Here is a 23924-nt window from a genome sequence, read left to right as displayed (position 1 = left end):
GCACGCAATTTGTAACCTATGCATGTTGGGTATCGTTTTACTCGTTGTAACCTCATCTTTTATATGTCATTTAAAAAATGGGTATTTTGTTGTGTTTTGGGGCATTTAATTAAATTTTTCACTAAATGTTGGGGTTTAATAAGGAGTTGCGCTAATATTGCGCAACATAAAAATTTGCAACTACCACCATTTTATTCTATAGGGTCTTGGCATTCAGAAAATATATAATGTTTGGGGGTTTTAAGTAATTTTCAGGCCTAAAATTAGAGATATAACATGGGTGCAGAAAATGAAAAAAAGGCCTGAGTCATGAAAGGGTTAACCATCACTCTCCTCCACAGTGACCATAGTCACCAGGACAAATAGAGAGGGTGAATCTCCCCAGCAGGTACACACTGCAGTAATAACCTGACGGGTTCGGATCCTTCCCCACTAAAAAAAACAATAAAAGTCTGTTGGCTATATATACACACTGTATATACATGTCTGAGTATTTGTAGCAATGCAGAAGCAGCATGGTCTGAGTAAAGAGATTCTCTCAACTGTGAAATCAGAATCTTTCACTAAACACATTTTAGAAAATATTGAAGCCTAGGTATATAAAAAGTGGAGTCTTTGCTATATCATGTTTTTATGTCTCTTCCAGAGAATACGGGAATGGAAGAGCAGGAAAAAGAGAAGAGACGCCTGGTCATAGAAAAGTTCCAGAAAGCACCATTTGAGGAAATTGCTGCACAGTGTGAATCCAAAGTGAGTCTGTACCGCTGACCTGTTCCTTCAGTTCAGGGTGGCCGTGGAGCCAATATTACTTTATTAGTGCAACGCCATTTACACCCACACACAGAACAGACTAGGTGCTTTCTAGCAAATGCTGGCACAACTTTTGGGAACTTGATGAAGTATCAAGAGCCATGATAAAGTTACACTTGCCTTCCACAGAGGTAGAAGTATTTTGAAGGGACACCAAAAAAATGACTCTGGAGCCAGAACTGGTTATATATAATTCTTGCGGAGAACAGATATAACTTCATATATGTGGATCTCTGTCTTCTGAAAATCATTATTTATTGGTGTATTTATCACAATGCTCTAAACATGGAGTAGTGCGATGCCTGTTGACTCCTATTAAACTTTTTATTTAACAGGGTTGGTGTAAAAAAAAAAACCCTGTGGTTACTGAATTGGATTAGATTAGAGAAGTCACTCTTTTGAGACATGATATATACTTACAAATGAAAGGACAAAGCATATAGCTATTGTGAGAGCCTCACCTGTCCTCTAGTAGACTTTGTCATGTGATTGTGTCTAATCCTTTTTTCTTTGTGCACAGGCTAACATGCTACATGACAAGCTGGCCCAGATACTGGAGCTGACCATAAGGTAACACTTTGAAGCCCATTGCCGAATCCTTTTCCAAATAGTTCCTGTTAATATTGTGGAATTGCTGGTTTTGTTTAAAAACGTATGCCCTTGAAAATTAATGCAAACTGTGTTTGTGGAAAACAATAATAAAAACAGAATGCACTACAATAGTTTTTTCTAACAACTGACCTTACAGTGAGTACAAAACTACTGTTTGCTTTCTTGTCCATTGAGAGACCCAAGAAGTCTTAACTTTTGGGATGTCTTAAAGCAGTCCAAATCAGGGGTGGGCAACATGGCAAACACTGAGAGACCCAGGACACAAAACTGAATTGGGCACTGCCTGCGGCTCAAAAAGCTACTTGAAGGACCTTATGCCCTCAGCTGGCATCAGATTAGGCAGAAACATCCACCTTTAGAGCTTTGAGAACATATGAACAGGAGGCAGCCTTGCAAATCTGAGAAACAATTGATTGAAAGCAAAAAGACCAATAAGCGCTAACAGATCTAATAGAGTATGTCTTGACAGGAAAGGGTGGAACCCGATTCTTGAGACCATAAGCTTGGAGAAGCCGGTGCACCCTCTTAGTGTCCATCCTGGAATCATTCTTTCTGAAAGAGGCAGAGGTATACTCTCACAATCCATATCTAATCTAGACAATGGAAGGACATTTCAGTTTGGTGAACTGGAGCTGGGCAGAGGGATGGAAGAACAATGTCAATGTTGAGGTGACAGGCAGAAAATACCTTCAGCAAGAAGGAAGTTCTGGGCCTAAACACTACCTTGTCCCTATGCAAAACCAGAAAGGTTTCATGCAGGATAGGGCTGCCAGTTCACTGGCCCCAAAGAGGTCATGGCTACGGGAAACACCACCCAGTGGCTGAGTAGAGATAGGAATGTCTCTAGTGGGTTCAAGCGGTAGCTTCTGAAACACAAAGAGAACTAGATTCAGAACCCAAAAAGATTGAGGGAGCTGCATGTGAGATCCCGTGTACCAAGGTCTTAATGAAAGAGCGAGAGAAAGTAAGAGAAAGAATAGTCTCCAAATAGAATTGAAGTGGCAGAAACCTGACCCTTGATCATGTGTAGAGCCTTACGCTAGTCAAGATTCAGCAGCAGGAAGGAGAGGATTTGTCCCACAGAGAAACTCCTGGGGTGGTAGCGCCAAGACTTGCGCCAAGTGAAGTATATCTTCCAAGTCCAATGATATCCCTTGCGAGCAATAAACTTCCTAGTTTTTAACATTGTAGGAATCACAAACTCAAATAAGGAAGGCTACCTGTGCCACCATCAGGTAGCTTTCTCTTCAAAACTTGAGGGGGAAGTATTAACCTCATGTGACCCTTGACGGCATTTGCATTTGTCCTCACGTAAAGTCCTGGTCACAATGATCAACAGTGAGACACAATGAACAAATAGAGAGAGTGGATCTGTCCAGCACAAACACAAAGTGAAATAAAAACCTTGTGTAAAAAGTCAGACCAAAGTACTATGATTACAAAATATTTTAATATTTGTGTATAAAATAATTTAGTCTGGTGCTTTCATTAGATATTTAGCTTGTGGAGCTTACATTTTGAGTCCCTGAGATAAGAGGCATTCTGTTGTTGTTGAGGGTGGCATCACCGGACCTATTGCTCTTTAAATGATCTCAATTGACTTTCTACAACCATGGACTTACGGACAAGTCATATCCAGCACCTCCTGATATAGATGTTCCATAAATTAAAAGCTGACAGAGCTTCTAACCCTTTCATACTTTATCCAAAAGTGGAAAAAAAAGTTTTCAAATTCTGTTCTAATAAAACTTTTTTTTGTTTTGGTTTTGTTTCAGGCCCCCACCCAGCCCTTCGGGAACAATAACCATCACGGCGGGACACGCCCAGTACCATTCCATTCCAGTGTATGAGATGAAATTCCCAGATCTTTGCGTTTACTAAGCCGCAGGTCCCGGTCCGTCCATCCGGGGCTCCTGCAGCTGCTGGTGTTTTAGAGTTAGTTCAGCTTCTCAGTATTCAGACACTCCATCAGATCCATAAGGCAGGGACTTATAACTGTTACATAGCCAGCTGAGATTTGGATTACTTGAATGATTAGGACTGTTTCCTACAGATACCAAAACGTGAACCACTAAAAGATAGAATGCTCACAATCTGTATTATTACTGTATGATGTAGAAGCCAAGAAACATGACCATGAGCTGTAGTTCTAGCTTGTTGAAGGGCATAGTATGATGCTGCTTTTTTGGCTTCCAGTTTGTAATAAAGGGGATCTGTCCGCTGCTTTAAAGGATCAGTTCACCTTTTGCAAAAATTAAAGAAATGTATAATTAATAATATATATAAAAAATGCATTTCTTTCATATTTGCATTCAAGCCTGGAAAACATTGCAATTGTGATCACTCGATCACAGCTGCAAAGATCAGGCTTCTGCACATTCTCTCCCAGGCAGAGCTCGTACTGAGGTACAGAGTTTCAGTTAGGAGAGATGGGGGAAGGACAGCAGGACTTCAAACTGCATTAAAGGAGAAGTATGAGGTGATCGATTTTCACTTATCCTCATAGTTCGAGCCGACCTGTGACAATAAAACTGTCACACATCGGCTCTATAGATCGGGAAGTTAGCGAACACATACCGTCGCTCGCTCACTTTCCGATCATCTCCCTGCAGAGAGCCGTGACTGGCAGTCACCGCTCCCCGCAGGGTTCCCCTCTCCGATCCTCCAGCGCTTTAAATAGAGGAACGGGGGAGGGGGCGGGCAAAGCTGGCTCTGCCTCTAGATCAGCCAGCTGGGTGGATCTCGACAGCATTGTCGGGATCCGTCCCGGCTGCGACGATCTCGGTATATAGTGAGCAATAGCCCGCTATGTACTGAGCTTTGGGTCACGGGAGAATGTTAGTATATGTCCTCCCGTGACCCTTAAGAGAACTATGGGATAAAATGGTTGCCCCATAGTTTTCTTTTAGATCACCTCATACAGCAGCCCTCGCTCTAGGTAGATGCGGGAATATGGACAGCTCTACCGCATCTACCTAGAGCAAGGACCTTCCCCCATCTCTCAACTGAAACTCTGTACGGAGCTCTGCCTGTATGAAAATTGTGCAGAAGCCTGAGCTTTGCAGCCGTGATCGAGTGATCACAATTGCAATGCTTTTTAAAATGTAACGCAAGATCCTTTTCTGTTCATCCATCTGAATGAGGTTGCAGTTTGCTTCGAATATCTACCTGTGGAGCTCCATCTGCCACCTGCAGCCCTATCGAGAATGACTCCCCTCAATAGCCACAGGGGCACTCTCATTGGACAGAGCTGCAGTAGGTGGAGCTTACCGCAAGGAGGGGTGGAATTTAGATAGGAAAGTAATGACCTTATTAATGAAGTGAAGCCAATATTTCTATTTTGGGTGAACGCTCATGGGCTAATTTAACATAAAAGCTCAACAGAAGTCGTTCCCCACTGTATGCAGAATTGATACAGCAGTTCTTACTGTTTGGGAATAAATGGGCCATGGCAGGCTGAATACGCACTTTTTTTTAACTTTTATTTCTGATAGTGATAGTTTGGGTTATGCAAGGAATAATGAGAGTAATCACTAGTCCTGGCTGGAACTATTTGAACTTGGTTTTTCCCCTACGGCAGATAATGATGACAAGATCTCAGAGAGACCCAGAACAAGCAAGCTGCATGTAATCTGATGCACCAGGAACTTTCTGATGCCCCCTGTAGGGCTTATGTCTATCCTTAGACTGCAGTGGCTTCTGGCAGAATCTCTCTTGAGATTGCTGTAATGCATCATTGCTTGAGCATTGTGATTAGCAGCTGTAGAGATGTGTAAGTGGTTTAAAAATCAGACGCTGGTAAGCGAAGCGCATATCTCTGGCTGTTTGGCTTTCCTGAGGCTGGTCACATATTTCTCTTTCAAATGCCGAGGCAGGTTTGGTGATCGAGAAAGTGACTTGCTTGTCTCTGTCAAGGACAAATCTGTGCATGGGCATGTCTGTAGATAGGTATAAAATCTTGGACCCTTTATTGATCATACAGATCTATGTTACCTCATTTGTACAGTGACTAAACACTGTTATACTCCTGTATCTTGAGAGAATATCAGAGGAATGTTTGTCAGTTTTGCACTATTGCGATTCTAAAGGAAAGAGATGAGCATTGTCCACCTACATGCAGAAGCAATTCAATCATTTTATAGCCTTCAGCTCATTAACTTCTTTGTGAAAGCGGGGGGGTGTGTGACATCCCAGTCCTCTGAAACTAGCTGTGCTGGATTGGTTTTGGGTTGTGTTGCTGCTACCTTAGATATTTCTGTATTATTGTTGCTCACAGAAGAAACGGAGAACAAGGGAAGTGGGGAGAGAGACAGGAGAGCACTAATATACTGTATTTTTTTTGTTTTTTCCATAGGCACATATAGGAAAGGAGAGTAGAATAATACTCACATTGGGTAGGTTGCAGTAAACTCGCCATTCTCAACCGAGGTTCCTCCAGAGGTTTCTAGGGGTTCCATTAGCTGTGGCTGATTGACCCTCCCATTTAATGGTGATTGCATAATTCGGTGCCCAGCACCACTTGGAAGAGCCAGCCAATGATCTTTTTAGCTGTCTGTAAGGGTGGCATTTTGACCACCACTATAAAGGGGGGGCATTTTCCCTCTGACCACAATTAATCAATGTTAGTGGGGTTTCCCGAAGCCTGAAAATTATTTCAAGGGATCCTCTGGGGTAAAATGGTTGGGCAAGGCTGCAGTAAACCATCAAAATTGTATGAACCTGTGCAGAGAATATCTCTGTCTCCATGCAGGTCTTTCTTTTGGTGGATGGTCACACTCAATGTATAGGGAGAATCAGACCTTAGTCACTCAGGGTGGACTATGTCACGAGTGGTTTTAGGATAAGAACTGTGCCCAAAACAAATTTCAGAAATGTTCAGTTTGCTGAGGCGTCTGGTATTGGTGGAATTTAGCATATGGAGCAGACAATTGGATGGCTCTTCCACAATAAAATAAATTACATTGTTGTAGTTACATTAAAACATTTTTTTTAAATAATAAGATTTTATTCCGATTTTGCAATATACAAAAGTACAAAAATACAAGAACACAGGGGAACATGATACAGACACGTCCAGTTACATTAAAACATGATATAGCTTTAGATGTCTATTGAGTTCTCTGAATGTCTATGGCTGCACCTCCTCTAGTAACCGGCCCATCTCAGCATGTATGGTTTCAGATAAAGGAGCAATGTTTACAACATTTCTTGGCTCACCAATGGAAATTAATGAGCTGGGCTCCCTTCCAAGAGTGGAAGCTTTCTCTTTCCTAAAGAACCTTTAAGAATATATACTATTTTTTTTAATCATAGAATAAACAGAATTGAATTAATGGTACGCAGATGGCACTTTAGGTGAAAGTTGGGGGTGTCGGCATCACCAAGGGATGTTTACAAGATTTGTTATTTTTTTCCATCAAGTTAGCTTATTATAAGTGGAACTTTTTGTTTTTTTCCCTCAAATACAATAACTTCCACTATAAAACTTCTAAAATGGGAACACTGAAAATGAAGGAGTAAAGGGAAGGGAAACTTACAACCATGTTCCCCAATCACTGTGTCAGACACTCCTGATTCACTTAAGGGAAAGAGTGTAAAACAAATGGCCCTGCACCCCCCAACCACTTGCCTGGACCTTGGCCTAGGTGTTGGAAGCTCCCCATAGATAGAGCTGGTCCTGGGACCACTTGCAGTCCAGCTATCAAAGTGAATTGAGGTATCACAGGTATGGACAAGAACATTTTCTACATCCCTGTACCACCTTCCTCTTGCAGATATACATTAAATAAACTGATGCCAGCCAAGCAAAGAACCATTCTAGATTAAAATGTTTTATGTGCAGCGAAGAGGATACCGAAACACTGTGTTTCTGTGAGATGTAAATAGCCTAGCTTTAAAGTGTACCTGTGATCTGTACCCAACAGCAGAAGCCATTTTGTAAGCTGAGGAAGCCCCTCTCCCGTCAGACGTATCATACACAAGCCATGAGGCTGCACCTCACAAAATGGCCAACTCCCCTGGGTCTGTCCAATATGTGCGCTTGTCAAAAAAAGAAAAAGATGAAGGGCTTGCTCATACCGTGTCCATTGAGCTGTGTACTTCTGTACACCACTTTATATCTTTGGTGTGCACAGAGCACATAGAAAACAATTGCTTTCTATGTGTCCTGTTCACACCATACAAGCATGGCGGTGTGCGGGAAAATGCAATTCAAAGACAATGGCATGAACAAGCCCTAAAGTATATCTTATATCATAGGTATATCTTTGCACATTTTTGTAATTCATATAACATGTCCAATGTGGACAGGCTATGCGATCATGTGAAGAACGCATTTTCATGTTTTGTTTTTACACCTCCTTAATGCGCCGTGTCTTCTCTCGATGTGCTAGGTTGACACGGACACAACCGGCGCTATATAACACCTTTATTTAATGCAAATTGTGTGTTCCATAGCAACCAGATTACGCCAGTGCAGTATGGGAGAGTAAAAGGGAGATTTATACAGCAGTTGTAATGGGCAACAGGATCAGTTCTCAAGACGCATTGTAGGCAAAGCGCAGCATTGTAGCGCATTCCACCCTGATACACCCGTGGCCTAGCAAGTAATATTGTGAGCTGGCTTGGCACCGCGATATTTTCTCAGCCGTGTTTCACTTGCACTTCTCGTCCGTGAACGCTATACCTTTTTGCCAAGTGCCGTTAGTCTTTCTGCGCTTTCTGTACCGCGTACACTCCATTCGTAGTAGACCTGTATGCCGACTTAGAAAATTATACGTTTTTTATACATTTTAGCTTAAAGAATGTTAATATGATAGTTTCCAGCTCTTCATTGCCTAGAAGGGTTAAGTATATTTTCTATACAAAGCTCATTCTATTTACACCATGTGTGTAGAACATACATGTTCGCCCTCCGTGATAACGTGTTGCTGCTGTTTTTGTCTAGAAGTAAAGAGCTCACTTCATCTCCATGCAGCCATTATGTGGCTAGGGATGATTCTTCACCATTTTCCGGTGGTATTACTGTGGCTTTGAGACGGCCTATCAAATTTTGAGGTACCGGTGACATCACTCGGGCTTCACAAGAACAGAGAGATTACCAGAGCCTTTAGAGGCTTCTCATGTTGCCAGTAAATCAACAATCGTCATGCTTGCCAAATTCACGGCAATCCTAAAAATGGCCGCCTCTGTCATTTCCTGACCATTCTCAAACAATGTGATTATATTAGGTAGGGCAGTGAATTGTCAGCTTTGTATCTGGTATTCATGACCGGTCTTGTTACTTTATGGGTGTAAAAAAGGGCAGAAAGGCCTCCAGCAGAGTCTGGTGGTGCCCACTTCCCTTTAAAACAGGGGTAGCAAACCTCCGGCCCTCCAGCTGTGGTGGAACTACAAATCCCATGAGGCATTGTAAGATTCTCACAGCCACAGACATGACTCCCGAAGAGAGATTCATCATGGGGTTTGTCGTTTCACCACAGCTGGAGGGCCGGAGGTTTGCTACCCCTGCTTTAAACCTGGTTGAAGTCACAGAGATTGACTTTCAGTCAAGTAGCCATTGTACAAACAACCCCCGTATTTAAAGTCATACCTTGACCTTACTGTTACTGCAGTTGTGCAGACTATATAAATATGACCATGTAGTCCATGAGGTACCATAGTTAAGCTTGCACACGGGCTTCAGCCTATATAAGAGCAGTTTGAATCCTTTACAGAACTTTTTAGTTCCAGTTTGGGGAGGTTAAGCCCAGATCCTAATTGGAGTGCTGTGACTTTAAACTGCCAGAAGGCTTTTAGCAATCTTCAAGTGTTGCTGCAGCTTAGCAAAGCCTGCTAGCAGCTTGTTTAAAGTCACAGTCAGTGCTCTCATTAAGATCTGTGTTTCCCTAATTGGCATTTTGAAGGCTTCAACACCGCATGCTGTACTCACTGCTCTTGTACAAGCTGAAGACTGTGAACAAGACCCTAGACCCAGTGCACTTTGTAATCAGGTATGCCTGTCTTCCTTTGCAATACAAGTTTGTGTGAGAACCCTTGTGGTCAGGGGCATGGCTGTTACTCGGCTATGCTATCACAGACTTCTGAAGATTCTCGAGCGGCAGTGAAGGATCTTTGGGCATGCGCAGTAGAGATCTGCGGCCGGGAGAAGAGGAGAGACACTGGGTAAGTCAATGCAGACGCCATGGGACACAGAAGACACAGCAGTCAGCGCTGGATCAGAGACCGGCACCAGTGCTGGAGAGACTCCAGAAAACTACTGGAAAGAAGATGATGATCGGATCAAGAGGCATCATTTAAGGCAAGTCCTTAAAGCAGCAAATTGCGGGGGGGGGCACTTTTTTTGACTGTAATGTCACTTTAAGGCATTTGCAAGTAACAGTCGGTGACCAATCATACCATGCATGGGTAGAGGACTGTAAAAAGCTTTGCTTGGGCTGTAACCTAAGGCAGTGGGAAAACTTCAGTTCCACGTCCTTCCTGCAACAGTCATAGTCCTAGAAGAATGTAATGTTCTCAAGGAAGGTTTAGAGCTTCCAGCCTCACTGAGCTGGGATGCAGTCGGGGCTTTGGCTGCCATGGTGGAACATTATGGACACCATGAGCTGTGTCAATGAGTATTCTAACTCGGCTTGTTTTATAAATTGGACACGCAAGATGCACACGGATTGGGCAATTTGCAACAAAAGAAAAATATTACAATTCATACTCTCTTAACTCATGCACAGGGGTGTCTGGAAATCGTGCATAGCAACAGCCAGAGTTAGACCAATTCCTGTATGGTGGATACTTTATTCTAGGCAGGCCCTAAATACCATTTGCAGAGCAGATACATTCACAGCCCTGTAATTGTAAGAAAGGGGGAGGAGCTTTATTTCACATATGATTGTACTGTGAATAGCACTTATTATTATTAATTTGCCATCATGTATTGTTTTTGTTTCCTTTAGTTGGGTTTTGTGTGAGATGCCACAAATCTTGAAACCACGTGGAATTAAAGAGCAATAAGTGTAATGCTTCACATGGACACGTTTTACTATTTAAAGAGCACCGGTCATTGAAGCCCAATGTTTAAATCGGATGAATACATTCCAAGTGCTTTAAAACAAAAGGTGTGCAAAGCCTTACAGTTAGTTTTCTCTAGAAAGCTGCTACTCTCTGAGTAGAAAAGCCTTTTCCCTGCCAGCATGCTGCAGAGAAGGACCCTTGCTCTTTGTTTGAAAGCAGTGGTCTCTTTGCAGAGGTCCGAGACACCCTCTGAGAGCCAGCACACTAGTACTCCAATCAACAGGGACTATCAATGGAGAGCTGTTTAAAGCTTTAAATCAGGGGTAGCCAAACTCCGGACCTCCAGCTGTGGCGAAACTACAAATCCCATGATGCATCTCTCTCCGGCAGTCATGTCTGTGGCTGTCAGAATCTTGCAATGCCCCATGGGATTTGTAGTTCCACCACAGCTGGAGGGCCAGAGTTTGGCTACCCCTGCTTTAAATCAACAGGGGTATGATCGATATCTGCAGAGAGACCACTGCTTCCACACAGAGCAAGGGTCCTTCTCTGCAGCATGCTGGCAGGGGACAGGCTTGTATACTCTGGTTGTGGCTGCTTTCTAAAAGGAAAAAATGAACTGTAAAATTTGTACACTTTTTTTGTGTTTTGGCTGGAGGTTGAACTGGGCTTTAAAGGAAAACTATGGGGTCAGGGCTTTTCCCCATAGTTCTCCTAAGGGTCACGGGAGGACACAAACTAGCGTCCTCCCGTCACCCTACAGCTCGCGGTATACTGAGATGCCGCAGCTGAAGCGGATCCCAACAATTATGTCTGGATCCGCCCAGCTGCGTAGGTGACAGCTGGCTCTGCCTATCTAGAGGCAAAGCCAGCTGTACCCGCCCCGTCCGTTCCGCCCCTCCCCTGTCACGGCAGAGATCTGTGACAGGATGGAGAGGTGAGCGAACGCCGGTATGTGTTCGCTCACCTCCCGATCTACTGAGCCGACCTGTGACAGTCTCCTTGTCACAGGTCGGCTAGAACTATAAGGTGAGTGAAAAGCACTCACCTCATAGTTCTCCTTTAAGTAAAAATGATGCTGTGAAGAAGGGAGATTGGAGGTGCAGCCGCTGTAATTGATACTTCTAATGGAGGTTTTGGTAAACCTTAGAAGGTGCAGTGCATTTTAGTTGCGGTTTTTTTTTGTATGTTACCACTGAACTCAACGTGTGTTTTGCATCAAAGATGTGGCAAGTAAGTGTTTTTCTATAGCATCACAAAGTACCTAAGATGGTCAGATGGATCTACTGTAGACCTGTGTTGCCTGTTAGCATAGCAAAGGTTAGTTCATGTGTGTTTGGTGTTACAGGAATGTTATGGGGTGCTGATTGAAGGCTGGGATTGCTGCAAGTGTCACAACCAAGCACAGCAACCACAACAGAAAGCGGTCCGGTTTCGTTATAAGGGACAGGCCGTAGTGTTGGCGGGAGCGGCTTTGTCAGTACAAGAGCCACAGTTTGACATCACTTCTTTAACATGCCCAAAACCCATGAAAGTGAGAATAAGGACAATGTCTACCTTGCCTTTCTGCCTCCTATACAGCATATCCTTTCTAAAGCACCACAGGTGCAATTTAAAGTGACCCTAAACTCTAGCGTTAAAGCCTAAAAATGCATTCAAGTACCTTTAACTATTTATAAAAAATTGTGTATCACTCGGCTGTAGATCCTCCAATCATCTCTGAATTGGTGCTGACACTGTCCTTCCTTCTGGAGGGGGGCTACTATTGTTTCTCATGGTCCCTGTGTGTGTTGTAAAGTAGTCACTGCTCCTAGCTCGCTCCCGTGATGGATTACAATCTCATGTTCAGTTCACTAATTTGTATTGAGATTGTAGTCCATCACTGGAGCAGTGACTGCTTTACAACACACACATTGACCATGGGGAACAAAAGTATCCACCCTCTAGAAGGAAGGACAGCACCAATTCAGAGATGATTTGAGGATCTACAATGTTAACTATTAAGATTGAACTCCTGAGTTTAGTGTTCCTTTAAAGTAAGTGTATGGGCCTAATTTTCAGACTTGGTCATGCCAGTCCTCTCATCTTATATACATAGCACCATATACAGGCCTCTAATGCTGAAGGTTTTATTCAGTTCATTTTGTAATGGGTGGAGGTGATGTGCTCATTAAGCTTTAATTTATGTCAAGGATACAAAGATAAAGTTGTGCTGTTACCATCATGAATTTTATGTATGTGTAAGTTTTTTATTTTCTTTTTTATAGTTTGAACGTTTTGTTATGTTCCTGGATGTCTTGCACATCTAGCTATCCTGTAATGCAGTACTGCAGTTGCCTCCTATCCCCTGGCCTTCAACCCCAAAACCAAGGTTAATGTGATTCTTCACTTTGCATCAAACTGCATCACTGTAAACAATCACTTTAATCCTATGCTGTCATGGAGGGAACTAAACATGGGAAATGTTGATGATCCGACAGATCATCTCTGGTGCTGTGTGACAAGGCCATTGGTGCTTTAGTCAACAATATACAGATATTTAAAACAATGAGGGCACCCGCTGTACAGAGAGGCCTGTAACAATGAGAGCACCCGCTGTACAGAGAGGCCTGTAACAATGAGGGCACCCGCTGTACAGAGACGCCTGTAACAATGAGAGCACCCGCTGTACAGAGGCGCCTGTAACAATGAGAGCACCCGCTGTACAGAGACGCCTGTAACAATGAGAGCACTCGCTGTACAGAGACGCTCGTAGCAATGGGAGCACCCGCTGTACAGAGATGCAAATCATTCTGAACTGCTTACATCCAATTTATAAAGAATGGTGAGTATGTAAAAAGATGCTCATACTGTTTTCAGCATCCTCCATTCAGATCTGCTCATAATGCTGTGCCCAACACTGGGAGGCATCCTCAATGTACAGAGATACTCCTAACGCTGAGCATCTACTACTGAGGGTATCTGTAAACATTGGCTCTCCACAAACACCTGGAGACATCAGTAACACACTGAGAATCTTTTATTAACACTTCAGAACTCGCTGTGCTTTTTCTCATTGTTTCAGCATTCATCATACAGAGACACTCCAAGCTGCGCAATGTGCATCCAGGGTTAGGTCATCAAGTACTCTGTTATTGTGTACATGGGTGAAGACCTATAACATGGCACTCGTCTTTCTAATCCATGGGAGGTCCAAACAAAAGTGAAGAAAAGGGAACGGGGACATTCAAACTGGGCCTCTGATTCCTTTAGCGCCCAAACAAAACTGCGACCACTGTGGTCCCGCCTAGCTAGTCACAATCTGTGTTCTTGGAAGGCAAAAATAAAAAACTGCAATCGTTGCCAGACCAGAAGTCTCTATTTTATCTGCGTGTGTGTTCTCTTATATTTAAGGGTAACTACTGTGTTTTGTTTGTTTTATAGCCGTACGGTTGTAGATTCTTTTAAGTATGAAAATGTGTTTTAATTTCTTTGTTGTTAAAATGTTTAAGTTCCGAAAAAATGTTGAAAATGTTTGTTAGTATCTGGAAATTGCTTTGTGCTTTTTTTTTAATGTGTTTTATAGAATTGAAAAGTCATTTCATGATCGCACTGTGTAATCTAAATTAAAGCAATGAAACACGAGCTTTGGTTTCCTGTGTCCTGTATAATGTTTTCCTTTTTAATGGGCGCCAGTGAAGTATGGAACCATGGATTGCAATTCTGAACCTCAGATAATGGTAAAGGCTGATCTGTTAAATCACAACAAAGAGCTATACAGTAGTAAAAGTGTATCTGTTGCAGGAGAGAACTGCAGAGGGTATGACAGGGGGCAGGATGTGCATGAGAGGAGTGTGGAGGGTATGACAGTGGGCAGGATGTGCATGAGAGGTGTGTGGAGAGTATGACAGTGGGCAGCATGTACAGGGAGGAGGGTGTGAAGGTGGGCAGGATATGCATGAGAGGAGTGTGGAGGGTATGACAGCGGGCAGTATGTGCATGAGAGGAGTGTGCAGGGTATGATGGTGGGCAATACTATATGTGCAGGAGAGGAGTGTGGAGGGCGTATCAGTGAGTAGTATGGGCAGGAGAGGAGTGAGGAAGGTATACTAGTGCAGATTATGGGCAGCAGAGGAGCGTGGAGGATATAACTGGGCAGTATGTGCAGGAGAGGAATTTAAAGGGTATGACAGTGGGCAGTGTGTGCAGGAGAGGAGTGTAGAGGTGTATGACAATGAGTAGGATGTGCATGAGAGATGTGTGGAGGGTATGACAGCGGGCAGCATGTACAGGAGAGGAGTGTGCAGGGTATGATGGTGGGCAATACTATATCTGCAGGAGAGGAGTGTGAAGGCCGTATCAGTGAGTAGTATGGGCAGGAGAGGAGTGAGGAAGGTATACTAGTGCAGAGTATGGGCAGCAGAGGAGCGTGGAGGCTATAATAGATCAGACACGCCCCCCTCTATTTTCCAGCACTACACAGACCCGGTCAGACATGCCCCCTCTATTCCTCAGTCACATCCCTCATCACAAGTGTCCTCAGAGATGTGTAGTGCTGTTACTGATCCATGTCAGCGTAGAGCACTGGAGTTTGAGAGCAGGAAATTATAGCATGAAGCAGTAATGGGCTATGAAGAGTTAAAAATGCCTGAACCTTCAATCTGGCCAATGATATAATGTATGAATTCCAATGTTCAATCACACATAACATTTTGGGTTTGAACTCTTCGGTAGCACAGCCTTTTGATTGTCTCTGGTTTTCACCCCCCAGTTTTCATTTTGAACAGCGGCCTGCCACTCAGGCAATGCCCTTTATAGTTACCATTGTCCTTGTTTTCTGGACCACCTTCAACCTGAGCCTAGTGCACTGCTGGTCATTGTGTTCCCAGGCTCCAGCATTGCCCTCTGGAGTTCTTGGAGAGAGGAGACCCAGCAGATAATCCAATAACCGGAAGATGCGTTTCCACTTAAAATGGAGAGAAGGGTACGGAATATGGACCCATTGGACTCTTCGGGCTTCGGAAGGGTTTAATTCCATAGAAGCTGTTCAGCAGTCTCTTAGTAATTCTGCGAGCCAGCATGACCCATATGCAGTGAGGAATGAATCCAGTCCTATCCAGCCGGCAAGATGTCTGCACCCTCTCTAGTGAGATTTGTCAGTGGGGTCGGCGAGGGACAATTCTTATAAGTGATGTGTCCCAAGTCGCCCATATGACATCAGCCTTCGGATACCTAAATCTATCAATATGGTCACCACTCTTATAGACTGTTAGAGCCTAAAGCTGGCCATACACCTCTGTCAAACAGCACAGGAAGCAAAGAGAAATCCCCCCCCCCCCCTCAAAGCTAGGAGTAAAGCTGGCCATACACCTCTAGATTGTCTGCAGATTTTCTAGGGTCAGATGGAAAAAGCGCAAGAGATTCCTCCAGCTACGCTAAACTGTGTGGATGGAGGAATCTCCCACTGGGCCAAGCTTCAGTGTCTGGCTAGTCGGCCCATCCGGCTCTCAAAACACCTGAACCATGCCAGCACCCAATCAGATCATTCAGGTCTTTTGAAAGCCATAGGGGCCAACTAGCAAGATACTGAAGCTTGGCCCAAGCGGGAGATTCCTCCATCCACACAGTTTAGCGTAGATGGAGGAATCTCTTGCGCTTTATCTGATAAGAACAGATACTACACTTGATCTTAGCCAAAAGGCCGAGAAGGCACATACAGCAGTCAAAAGTAAAGCTTAGTCTGATTTCACTGCGCACAATGTGCATTAGAAGCTGCAGCAAGTCAGATAGAGCCCCCCTCATTTCCTAGCAGGAGGATGTTAAGCATAATCTAGTTCTTTCCTCCCCAGCCTGACTGACCATTGCCCACCCCTTTCATTTATTGCATTTCATTTCTTTCAACCATTGGGATTTCAGCATCACATGTGGATGATCTGCATGCAAATACAGCCTGCCTCGGAATGCCCACTCTTCCAGACTGCCATCCACCCATTAAGACATTATATTTGCATAGCTCCTCCCAAGAACCCACCCACTACTTGCATCAGGGCTGAGGGCTCTAGAGAGCAGTACTGAGTCAGGGTGCTGTGATGTTTTCAGGAAGCTATGTACAGCACCCTGCCAGCTCCCCCCACCTGCCAGCCCCTCCCACCTGCCAGCCCCTCCCACCAGCCAGGTCCTAGTAGACCTAGTGACATTGCTAGGTCCAAAATACGGTATGTAATGAAAACAAAAAGGTTGTATTTTAAAACTTTATTAGTATGTTAATGGGGGGGAACCAGGCAAGGCAAAATGTAAGCAGATTAGGTTTCAGCTTTAAGAGCAGTTCCAACCCTTCCACACACTTTTGGAACCACATTGGCTGGAGTCGGATGCAAATCGTGTGTCAAAAAAAACAAACATTTTAGCAGTCAAAGCACTGTTTAGTAAAAGGTCTTTATGAAATGTTTGCATCAAAAAATATTTACATTTTTCCGATGGCTCCAGAGACGTTCAATTCACAAACAAAATGAAAATCTTACAAACGATCTGTCAAGATTGGAGATCACATGACTATATAAACAAAGATTTCTAGAATCATTACAAAAGCGTCTCACTGGAGCTGAGATGGACATGCAGCATCCTGTGCTCATACATGACATCAACCTTCTCTGTGTTACAACATTCACTTAAAGGAACAGTCCACATTGGTAGAATTCCTGATAAGTACATTGGTTGAGTGTCAGCTCTGGAGCGCCTCCTATGTATTCTCCAGAGTCCTTCATCCTGAGGAGCTGCAGAAGGATACATCGACCGTACAATGGAGTTAAACAGATCGAAACCCAAGAACAAAATGTAATATGTTGCAGTTTACCAATCTCACCCCTACCCCTGCTCGTTTTGGTCTAGAGAGTAAAAATAAAGTTATACTGACCTGACCCTAGGAGCCAGCTTGCTCTTAGACGGGCCCTTCAATCCAGGCTCCCCTTCACTGCAGAGGTGTAAGGTCCCCGAGCAATCACATTCTATACACAGTGTATAGGATGTGAGGACGCTGAGGGACCTTCCATCACTGCAGAGGAGGAGACAGGAGGGAGCGCTGTCACAGCCGGCCAGCTTGAAGCATCAGGTGAGTATAACTTTGTTATTTTCCTCCCTAGACCAAAATGAGCAGTTAACCCTTGCAGTGCAGGGGGGGGGGGGCTGGGGGGGGCCCCCCTGCAATGGTTAATACAAATTTTGTTCTTCTTAAGTGCTCCTGATCCTTCTTCCTGCCTGGCTGCTAGACCGTTCCCCACAGCCTCTTCTTCCCTGGGTTCAGCCAGTCAAATTACCACCGCCGCCGACATTATCACGTCTAATGCAGGTCTATATATTCTTTATTTTAGCCCCTAAACCAAAACGAGCACTTAAACCCTTGCAGTGTGGCCCCACTGCAAGGGTTATTTTTTTTTAAAAGCCATTAACTATTGGAAAGTATTTGAAAATGAAAAGCTATTGAATTCCAGCTTTGGTTTAAATGAAATTATTATTTATTTGAATATAAAATGTATTAGAAGATTTATTTGAAAAATGTATTTGAGAATTTATTTATTTGAAAATGTATTTGAAAATGAAATTCTACTGAATTCTAGCTTTGTTTCAAATTAAAATGAAATTATTATTTATTTGACTATAAAATGTATTTGGAAATGTATTTATTTGGACATTTATTTATTTATTTGGGATTTTCTTTTAAAATGTATTTGAAAATTAAATTCTACTGAGTTCTGGCTTTGGTTTAAATGAAAATGAAATTATAATTTTTTTTGAAAATCAAATGATTATTTATTTGAATATAAAATGTATTTGAAGATTTATTTGAACATTTATTTAAAATGTATTTGGAAATGTATTTATTTATGTGGACATTTATTTGGAAATGTATTTTAAAATTTATCTGAAAATTAAATTCTGCTGAATTCTGAGTTTTGTTTTTAGACCAAAGCAAGTATGCAAGACGTGGGTTCAGATTCCTCACACTTCACTGGCTGCATGCTTATTCAGTGACTCACTATTGGCGCCAGGATTAGAATGACAGGCACAGGGGGTCTCAGGACACAACCATCTGTATATGCTAAAATGAAGGCCTTATATTGTATTACATTTGACTCCTCCACCAATGGAAAGCAATGCTGCCCGTCCTATCTGCACCAGGACAACAGTAAAAAAAAAAAAAATCTAATTTTTGAAATGTACATTTTCATGGTGTACGTCTCCTGCTCTAATTTTTCCTTCTGATACCCAGCGAGCGTGTCCGCCTGCCTCCCCTGGGCACCGATGACCCGGAGTTCCCAGCTCGCACTATGTCTCTCATTGGACGCTGCTCTTCGCTGCTCTCTTCTGAGCTGGAGCTCTCTGACTGTGTCTTAATGGCTCGCTCCGGCTTCTCCTCTTCGCTCCCTTGTCTGCACAGCGACTGAGCCTCCCCCTGGCACCGACTCCTGTTCAAGACTCGCAAAGAATCGTTGACTGGCGCAGCGGCAATGCATTCCGCGGCAGCTTTGTCGCAGACGCATAGCAGCCTGTCGCATATGCTCCAGCCCACACCTGAGAAATACAGAAGCATACATTGTGATTCATACAGATGAACCTCAGCAATTGGACCAACTGACAGCTACAATGTATGTTCCCTGAAACTTAAAGGGACACCCCCACACCCAAATACATGTTGGGTGGAGGGGCACAGAGACCGCCTGTTCATTATCTGTATATAAACATATATAGTTATAGCTGTGTCTTCCTTCCCCAGTGACACTCATTGTGCTCATTTCTTGTCCTGGTGTCACTGAGGCAGGAAGTGAAGGGAAATATCTCTAGTAGGAACATCAGTAAAACCTAACATACTGTAGGCTGTAACTCTTCCCCACTTTTATTCTAAAACTAATTGGGTTTCAGGGTCTAATTTTGAGTGGTGGTGAGCTTTACAGAGGCAGTGTACTTCAGACATAGGACACATATCCACCCGTGCTAGCCTTCCTGACCTAAACTAGCACCCCCTTCTGTCTCAGCTGCACAGTGGCGTATACAAGGCATGACACATATGGCATATGTCCTCGGTACTGCTCCATGGGTCTAGAGACACTTGTGACACAACCCTATAAGGGTCTTTGAGGGCTCATCATAAAGATGAGGATAGATGTAAGTTTAGATTCATCCTCCTACCTAGACACTCAGGAGACAGTCATATATAAGTCTATGAGGGCTTACCATAAAGATGAGGCTAGCTGTAAGTTTAGATTCATCTTTCTACACTGGAGACACTCAGGAGACAATCATATACAGGTCTATGAAGGCTCACCATAAAGACGAGGCTAGCTGTAAGTTTAGATTCATCTTTGTAGACTTGAGACACTCAGGATACAACCATATACAAGTCTATGAGGGCTCACTGCACCGGTGAGGTCAGCAATAAGTTTATGGCCATCTCCATGGACTAGAGACACTTGCGAGACAGCCATATAAGGGTCTTTGAGGGATAACCATAAAGATGAGGATAGCTGTAAGTTTAGATCCATCTTCCTAGACTGGAGACACTTAGGATACAGCCATATACAGGTTCATGAGGCCAGGTTTAAGTTTAGATCCACCTTCCTAGACTGTAGACACTCAGGAGACAACCATATACAAGTCTTTGAGGGCTTACCATAAAGATGAGGCCAGCCTGTAAGTTAAGATTGAACCTCCTAGACTGTAGACACCCAGGAGACAGTCATATACAAGTCTATGAGGGCTCACTGCACAGGTGAGGTCATCAATAAGTTTATGGCCACCTCCATGGACTAGAAACACTTGCGAGACAGCCCTATAAGGGTGTTTGAGGGTTCACTATAAAGATGAGGCCAGCTGTAAGTTTAGATCCATCTTCCTAGACTGGAGACACTTAGGAGACAGCCATATCCAAGTCTATGAGGCCAGGTGTAAGTTTAGATTCCTCCTCCTAGACTGGGGACACTCAGGAAACAACCACATACAGGTCTACAAGGCCAGCTATAAGTTCATATTCAATCTCCTAGACTGATGACAATGAGGAGACAACTATATACAGGTCTATGAAGGCTCGCCATAAAAATGAGGCTAGCTGTGAGTTTAGGAAGATTAATCTAGACTGGAGACACTCAAGAGACAGTCATATTCAAGTCTATGACGGACCACTTCACAAATTAGGTTTATAAGTTAATAGTCATCTCCATGTACTACAGACACTTGGGATACAGCCCCATACAAGTCTATAGGGGCTCACCTAAAAATGAGGCTAGCTGTAAGTTTAGGACCATCTTTCCAGACTGCAGACACCGAGGAGACAACCATATACAGGTCTACAAGGGCTCACTGTATAGAGGAAGCTGGAGGAAAGATTAGGGCCACCCGCCTAGACTGAAGACACTCAGAAGCCAGTCTACTACAAGTCTATAAGAGCTCACTGCACAGGGTGGCCAACAGTAAGATTTGGGCTATCTCCTTAGACTGGTGACACTACTGAGATGGCTCTATTCACATCTATGAGGGCTCACAGCACAGGCCCACAGTCACCCTTCTCAGGTAGGAAAGCAGCTGGGAGTGACAGGGTACTTTAGGACAGGAGGTTAGGCAGGGTGGGTAAATGTACCTTGCTTTCACTTCTCCAGCACTTTTTATACTATTTGTGGCTCTGTGCTGCTTACTTACAAGGGATAGACTGCTAATAGTAACCTTTGGTCTCCTCTGCCCGATTTATTAGGTTTATTATTAGAGAAGTGAAGATTTACAAAGGTGACAATGGACTTACATGTCGGTTTTCTGTCCATGCACATGACCTCTGAGCGCACGTTCCTATCCGGATTGCAGCCAATCTTCCTAAGGTGCTGTATGCAGCATTGGTGGGAGAAACAGCAGCTAAAAAAAAAGAGTAGTAATAGATACTTTGTTATTACCCTGTGTGGCCAAGAGCCCTGGTTGTATCTGGCTTCCATCTGAGACACAGACCTGGAACATATATGCATCAAATTAAAGTGTGCCGTCACAATAATTGCATAAAAATATGACACAATGCATAGTTATGGAAATACCTATACTAATGTGAAGTGAGAATTACATAGTTAATTTTCCTTAAAGGAGAACTATGGGGTCAGTGTTTTTCCCCATAGTTCTCCTTAGGGTAACGGGAGGACACAAACTAGCGTCCTCCCGGTATACTGAGACGCCGCAGCCGGAGCGGATCCCGGCGTAGATGACGGAATCCGCCCAGCTGTGTGAGTGACAGCTGGCTCTGCCTATCTAGAGGCAGAGCCAGCTGTACCCGCCCCCTCCCCCGTCCGTTCCGCCAGTCAGCGCTGGCAGATCGGAGCGGGAAGAGGGGAATCCAGCCCCTCCCCCTGTCACGGCAGAGAGCCGTGACAGGATCGAGAGGTGAGCGAACCTGGTATGTGTTCGCTCACCTCCCGATCTACTGAGCCGACCTGTGACAGTCTCATTGTCACAGGTCGGCTAGAACTATGAGGTGAGTGGAAATCACTCATCTCATAGTTCTCCTTTAAGCCATTTGTTCATTCCCGTTAATAGCTGGTTATTATACAGCAATCTTGTGGGCATTTTGGTAATTGTTCCATGTTTTCTGAATTCCCTCCCCTTGTGTGTAATGTACCGCCCTTCTTCTCCAACTAGTCGTTTAGCGTGTCATGGCTGCCTATAGCAGGACCACATGTACATGCTAGCTTGGAAACATTATCATCCTTGCTGTATCCTGTTGTCTGCTGTAATCTGCTGCATGCAATAAAGCATTTTGTGCATGAAAAGGTATTTGGTGAGTTCAGCTATCTAATAAGGATTGTCCGCGGGGATTACATCTGCTTATACGGGCCAGGCATAGAGGTCTCAGCAAGGGATAAATCGATAATACAACAATCGGAGTCAGGATACAAAAAAAGTCAACATTCCTTATCTTTGTACTTGTTACAGGTCACTTGCCAAAACCAAAGTCTCTACTTGAAGGTCAGGGAACTATTATTTTTCAAAGAAGAGTTCAGCAATAGCAAACTCCATATTTCTCATATGACAGGTTTCCTTTAAGTAGACAGTATTATATCTGTAAGGTGTACCTGTCCAGGATGTCTTTGGGGTCCCCTCTGCCTTCATGTCCACAGTAGCAGCCGTAGGATTCAAACTCTTGGGGGCAACGGCCGGTCAGACAATATAACATTTCCCCCAGTAGTGGTAACTCCATGGTGTTCCCGTCCTCTTTCAGCTGCTGGAAGTGAAACCTGTCGCATACTTCAAGGACAAAGCAAACATATTACAACTTTAATGCGTCCTTCTAAGGTGCCTGTTTACAAGATCTGTATATGCTCCTCTAGCCTGCACCTAGATATTGGTTGTCTAAACTCTACTCCGGCCTTTCTCAACCTTTTTAGCACCAAGGAACCCGTGAAATAATTTTTAGGTCTTGGGGAACCCCTGCTAAACATGTCTACAGCCCACAAAATGTATCTAGCTCAGTATGTTTGGAATAAAAGAATACAGATTATGGTGTGCTAGAGTATTTGGCACCCAGAGAAAAAAGCAGACAGTGAAAAATGTTTGTGGTGTCCACTAACATAATTGGTTAGGGCTGAAGTGACCTCTTCCATTGGTGGCCACCAGTGGAACATTTCCCGGTTTCATTGGTGGTCAGTGTGGGCAGGTGATCAATTTGGGTCATGTAGAGGGATGGCAGAGAGGCATGGCTGTTCTGCTGTACAATGTGCCTGTTGCCCTCTTTCCGGCCAGAGCCGGGTGGGGAGATGTGTATGGGCCATATACATCTCTTCGCAAAGCTCTTAGCAACCGGGGACGCTCTGGCCAGTGACCCACCCAGCTCCTCGAAACCAGTGATGTCATAGTAATGATGCAGAGGCCACCTCCCCCCCTTCGCCTAGAGCCCCTGCCCCCCCAACACCCCCTTCCCTTTTAGCATGCACTACCAGCCAGGCGATAAAAAGACTAGAGTCGCCCCTGTGTGTCCATATACATAGACATGACAACATTTACATTTGAACAAATCAGGATACTCCTACAAGTGCTTCTTTTTTAATGAAATTAAATTACATTTATAATATAAGAAATATTCATCTTGTATATGATTGGACATTACTAATGTAACTATTTCTATTAGACATGTGCAGGGCAAAAAGATTTGTTTTGGACGAAACAAACGAAAATGAAAAACATTAGCATTAAAATTCGTTAACATTGACGAAACAAATGAAGTTTTCGGATTCGGAGGCAACGCGTCAGCAACCCTCACCTCCTGCGCATGCGCGTAACACAGTGGCGTCACAAGGGGTGTGCGGGGGGTGCGGCCCGCACCGGGGTGACACCATTGGAGGGGTCATTTTGGTGTCACCCCCCTCTGAAAAGTCAGGCGCTCGGTCACGGACTGAACGCCCGACAGTATCAGGGGAGAGGAGGGGACCCGGCGGCATACCTTATCCCGCCGGATGCCTGTCCCCTCCTCTCTCTGCCGGCGTCCATCACCAAGATGG

General features: G+C 43.9%; 2 protein-coding genes across 4 annotated transcripts in view; one reads left to right on the top strand and one right to left on the bottom strand.

The window, feature by feature from the left end:
- The window catches only part of EFR3A (EFR3 homolog A), a 77240-nt gene extending 73756 nt beyond the window's left edge, over positions 1–3484 (top strand). For all 3 annotated transcript variants that reach the window (XM_018569978.1, XM_018569979.1, XM_018569980.1), the window contains 3 exons: positions 647–750; positions 1331–1380; positions 3198–3484. In XM_018569978.1, coding sequence (XP_018425480.1) covers positions 647–750; positions 1331–1380; positions 3198–3303 — 260 coding nt within the window. In that variant the 3' untranslated portion in view covers positions 3304–3484. The remainder of the gene's footprint in view (positions 1–646; positions 751–1330; positions 1381–3197) is intronic.
- Positions 3485–18649: 15165 nt separating this feature from the next.
- The window catches only part of OC90 (otoconin 90), a 67429-nt gene continuing 62154 nt past the window's right edge, over positions 18650–23924 (bottom strand). The window contains exons 16-18 of the mRNA XM_018569976.1: positions 22503–22674; positions 21194–21300; positions 18650–18975 (exon numbers count right to left, since the gene is read on the bottom strand). Coding sequence (XP_018425478.1) covers positions 18650–18975; positions 21194–21300; positions 22503–22674 — 605 coding nt within the window. The remainder of the gene's footprint in view (positions 18976–21193; positions 21301–22502; positions 22675–23924) is intronic.

This window comes from Nanorana parkeri, unplaced genomic scaffold (assembly GCF_000935625.1).
Source record: "Nanorana parkeri isolate BGI_ZX_2015 unplaced genomic scaffold, ASM93562v1 scaffold1437, whole genome shotgun sequence".
NCBI lineage: Eukaryota > Metazoa > Chordata > Amphibia > Anura > Dicroglossidae > Nanorana > Nanorana parkeri.
The sequence above is the reverse complement of the archived record's forward strand: the minus strand, read 5'-3'. Positions and strand labels throughout refer to the sequence as shown.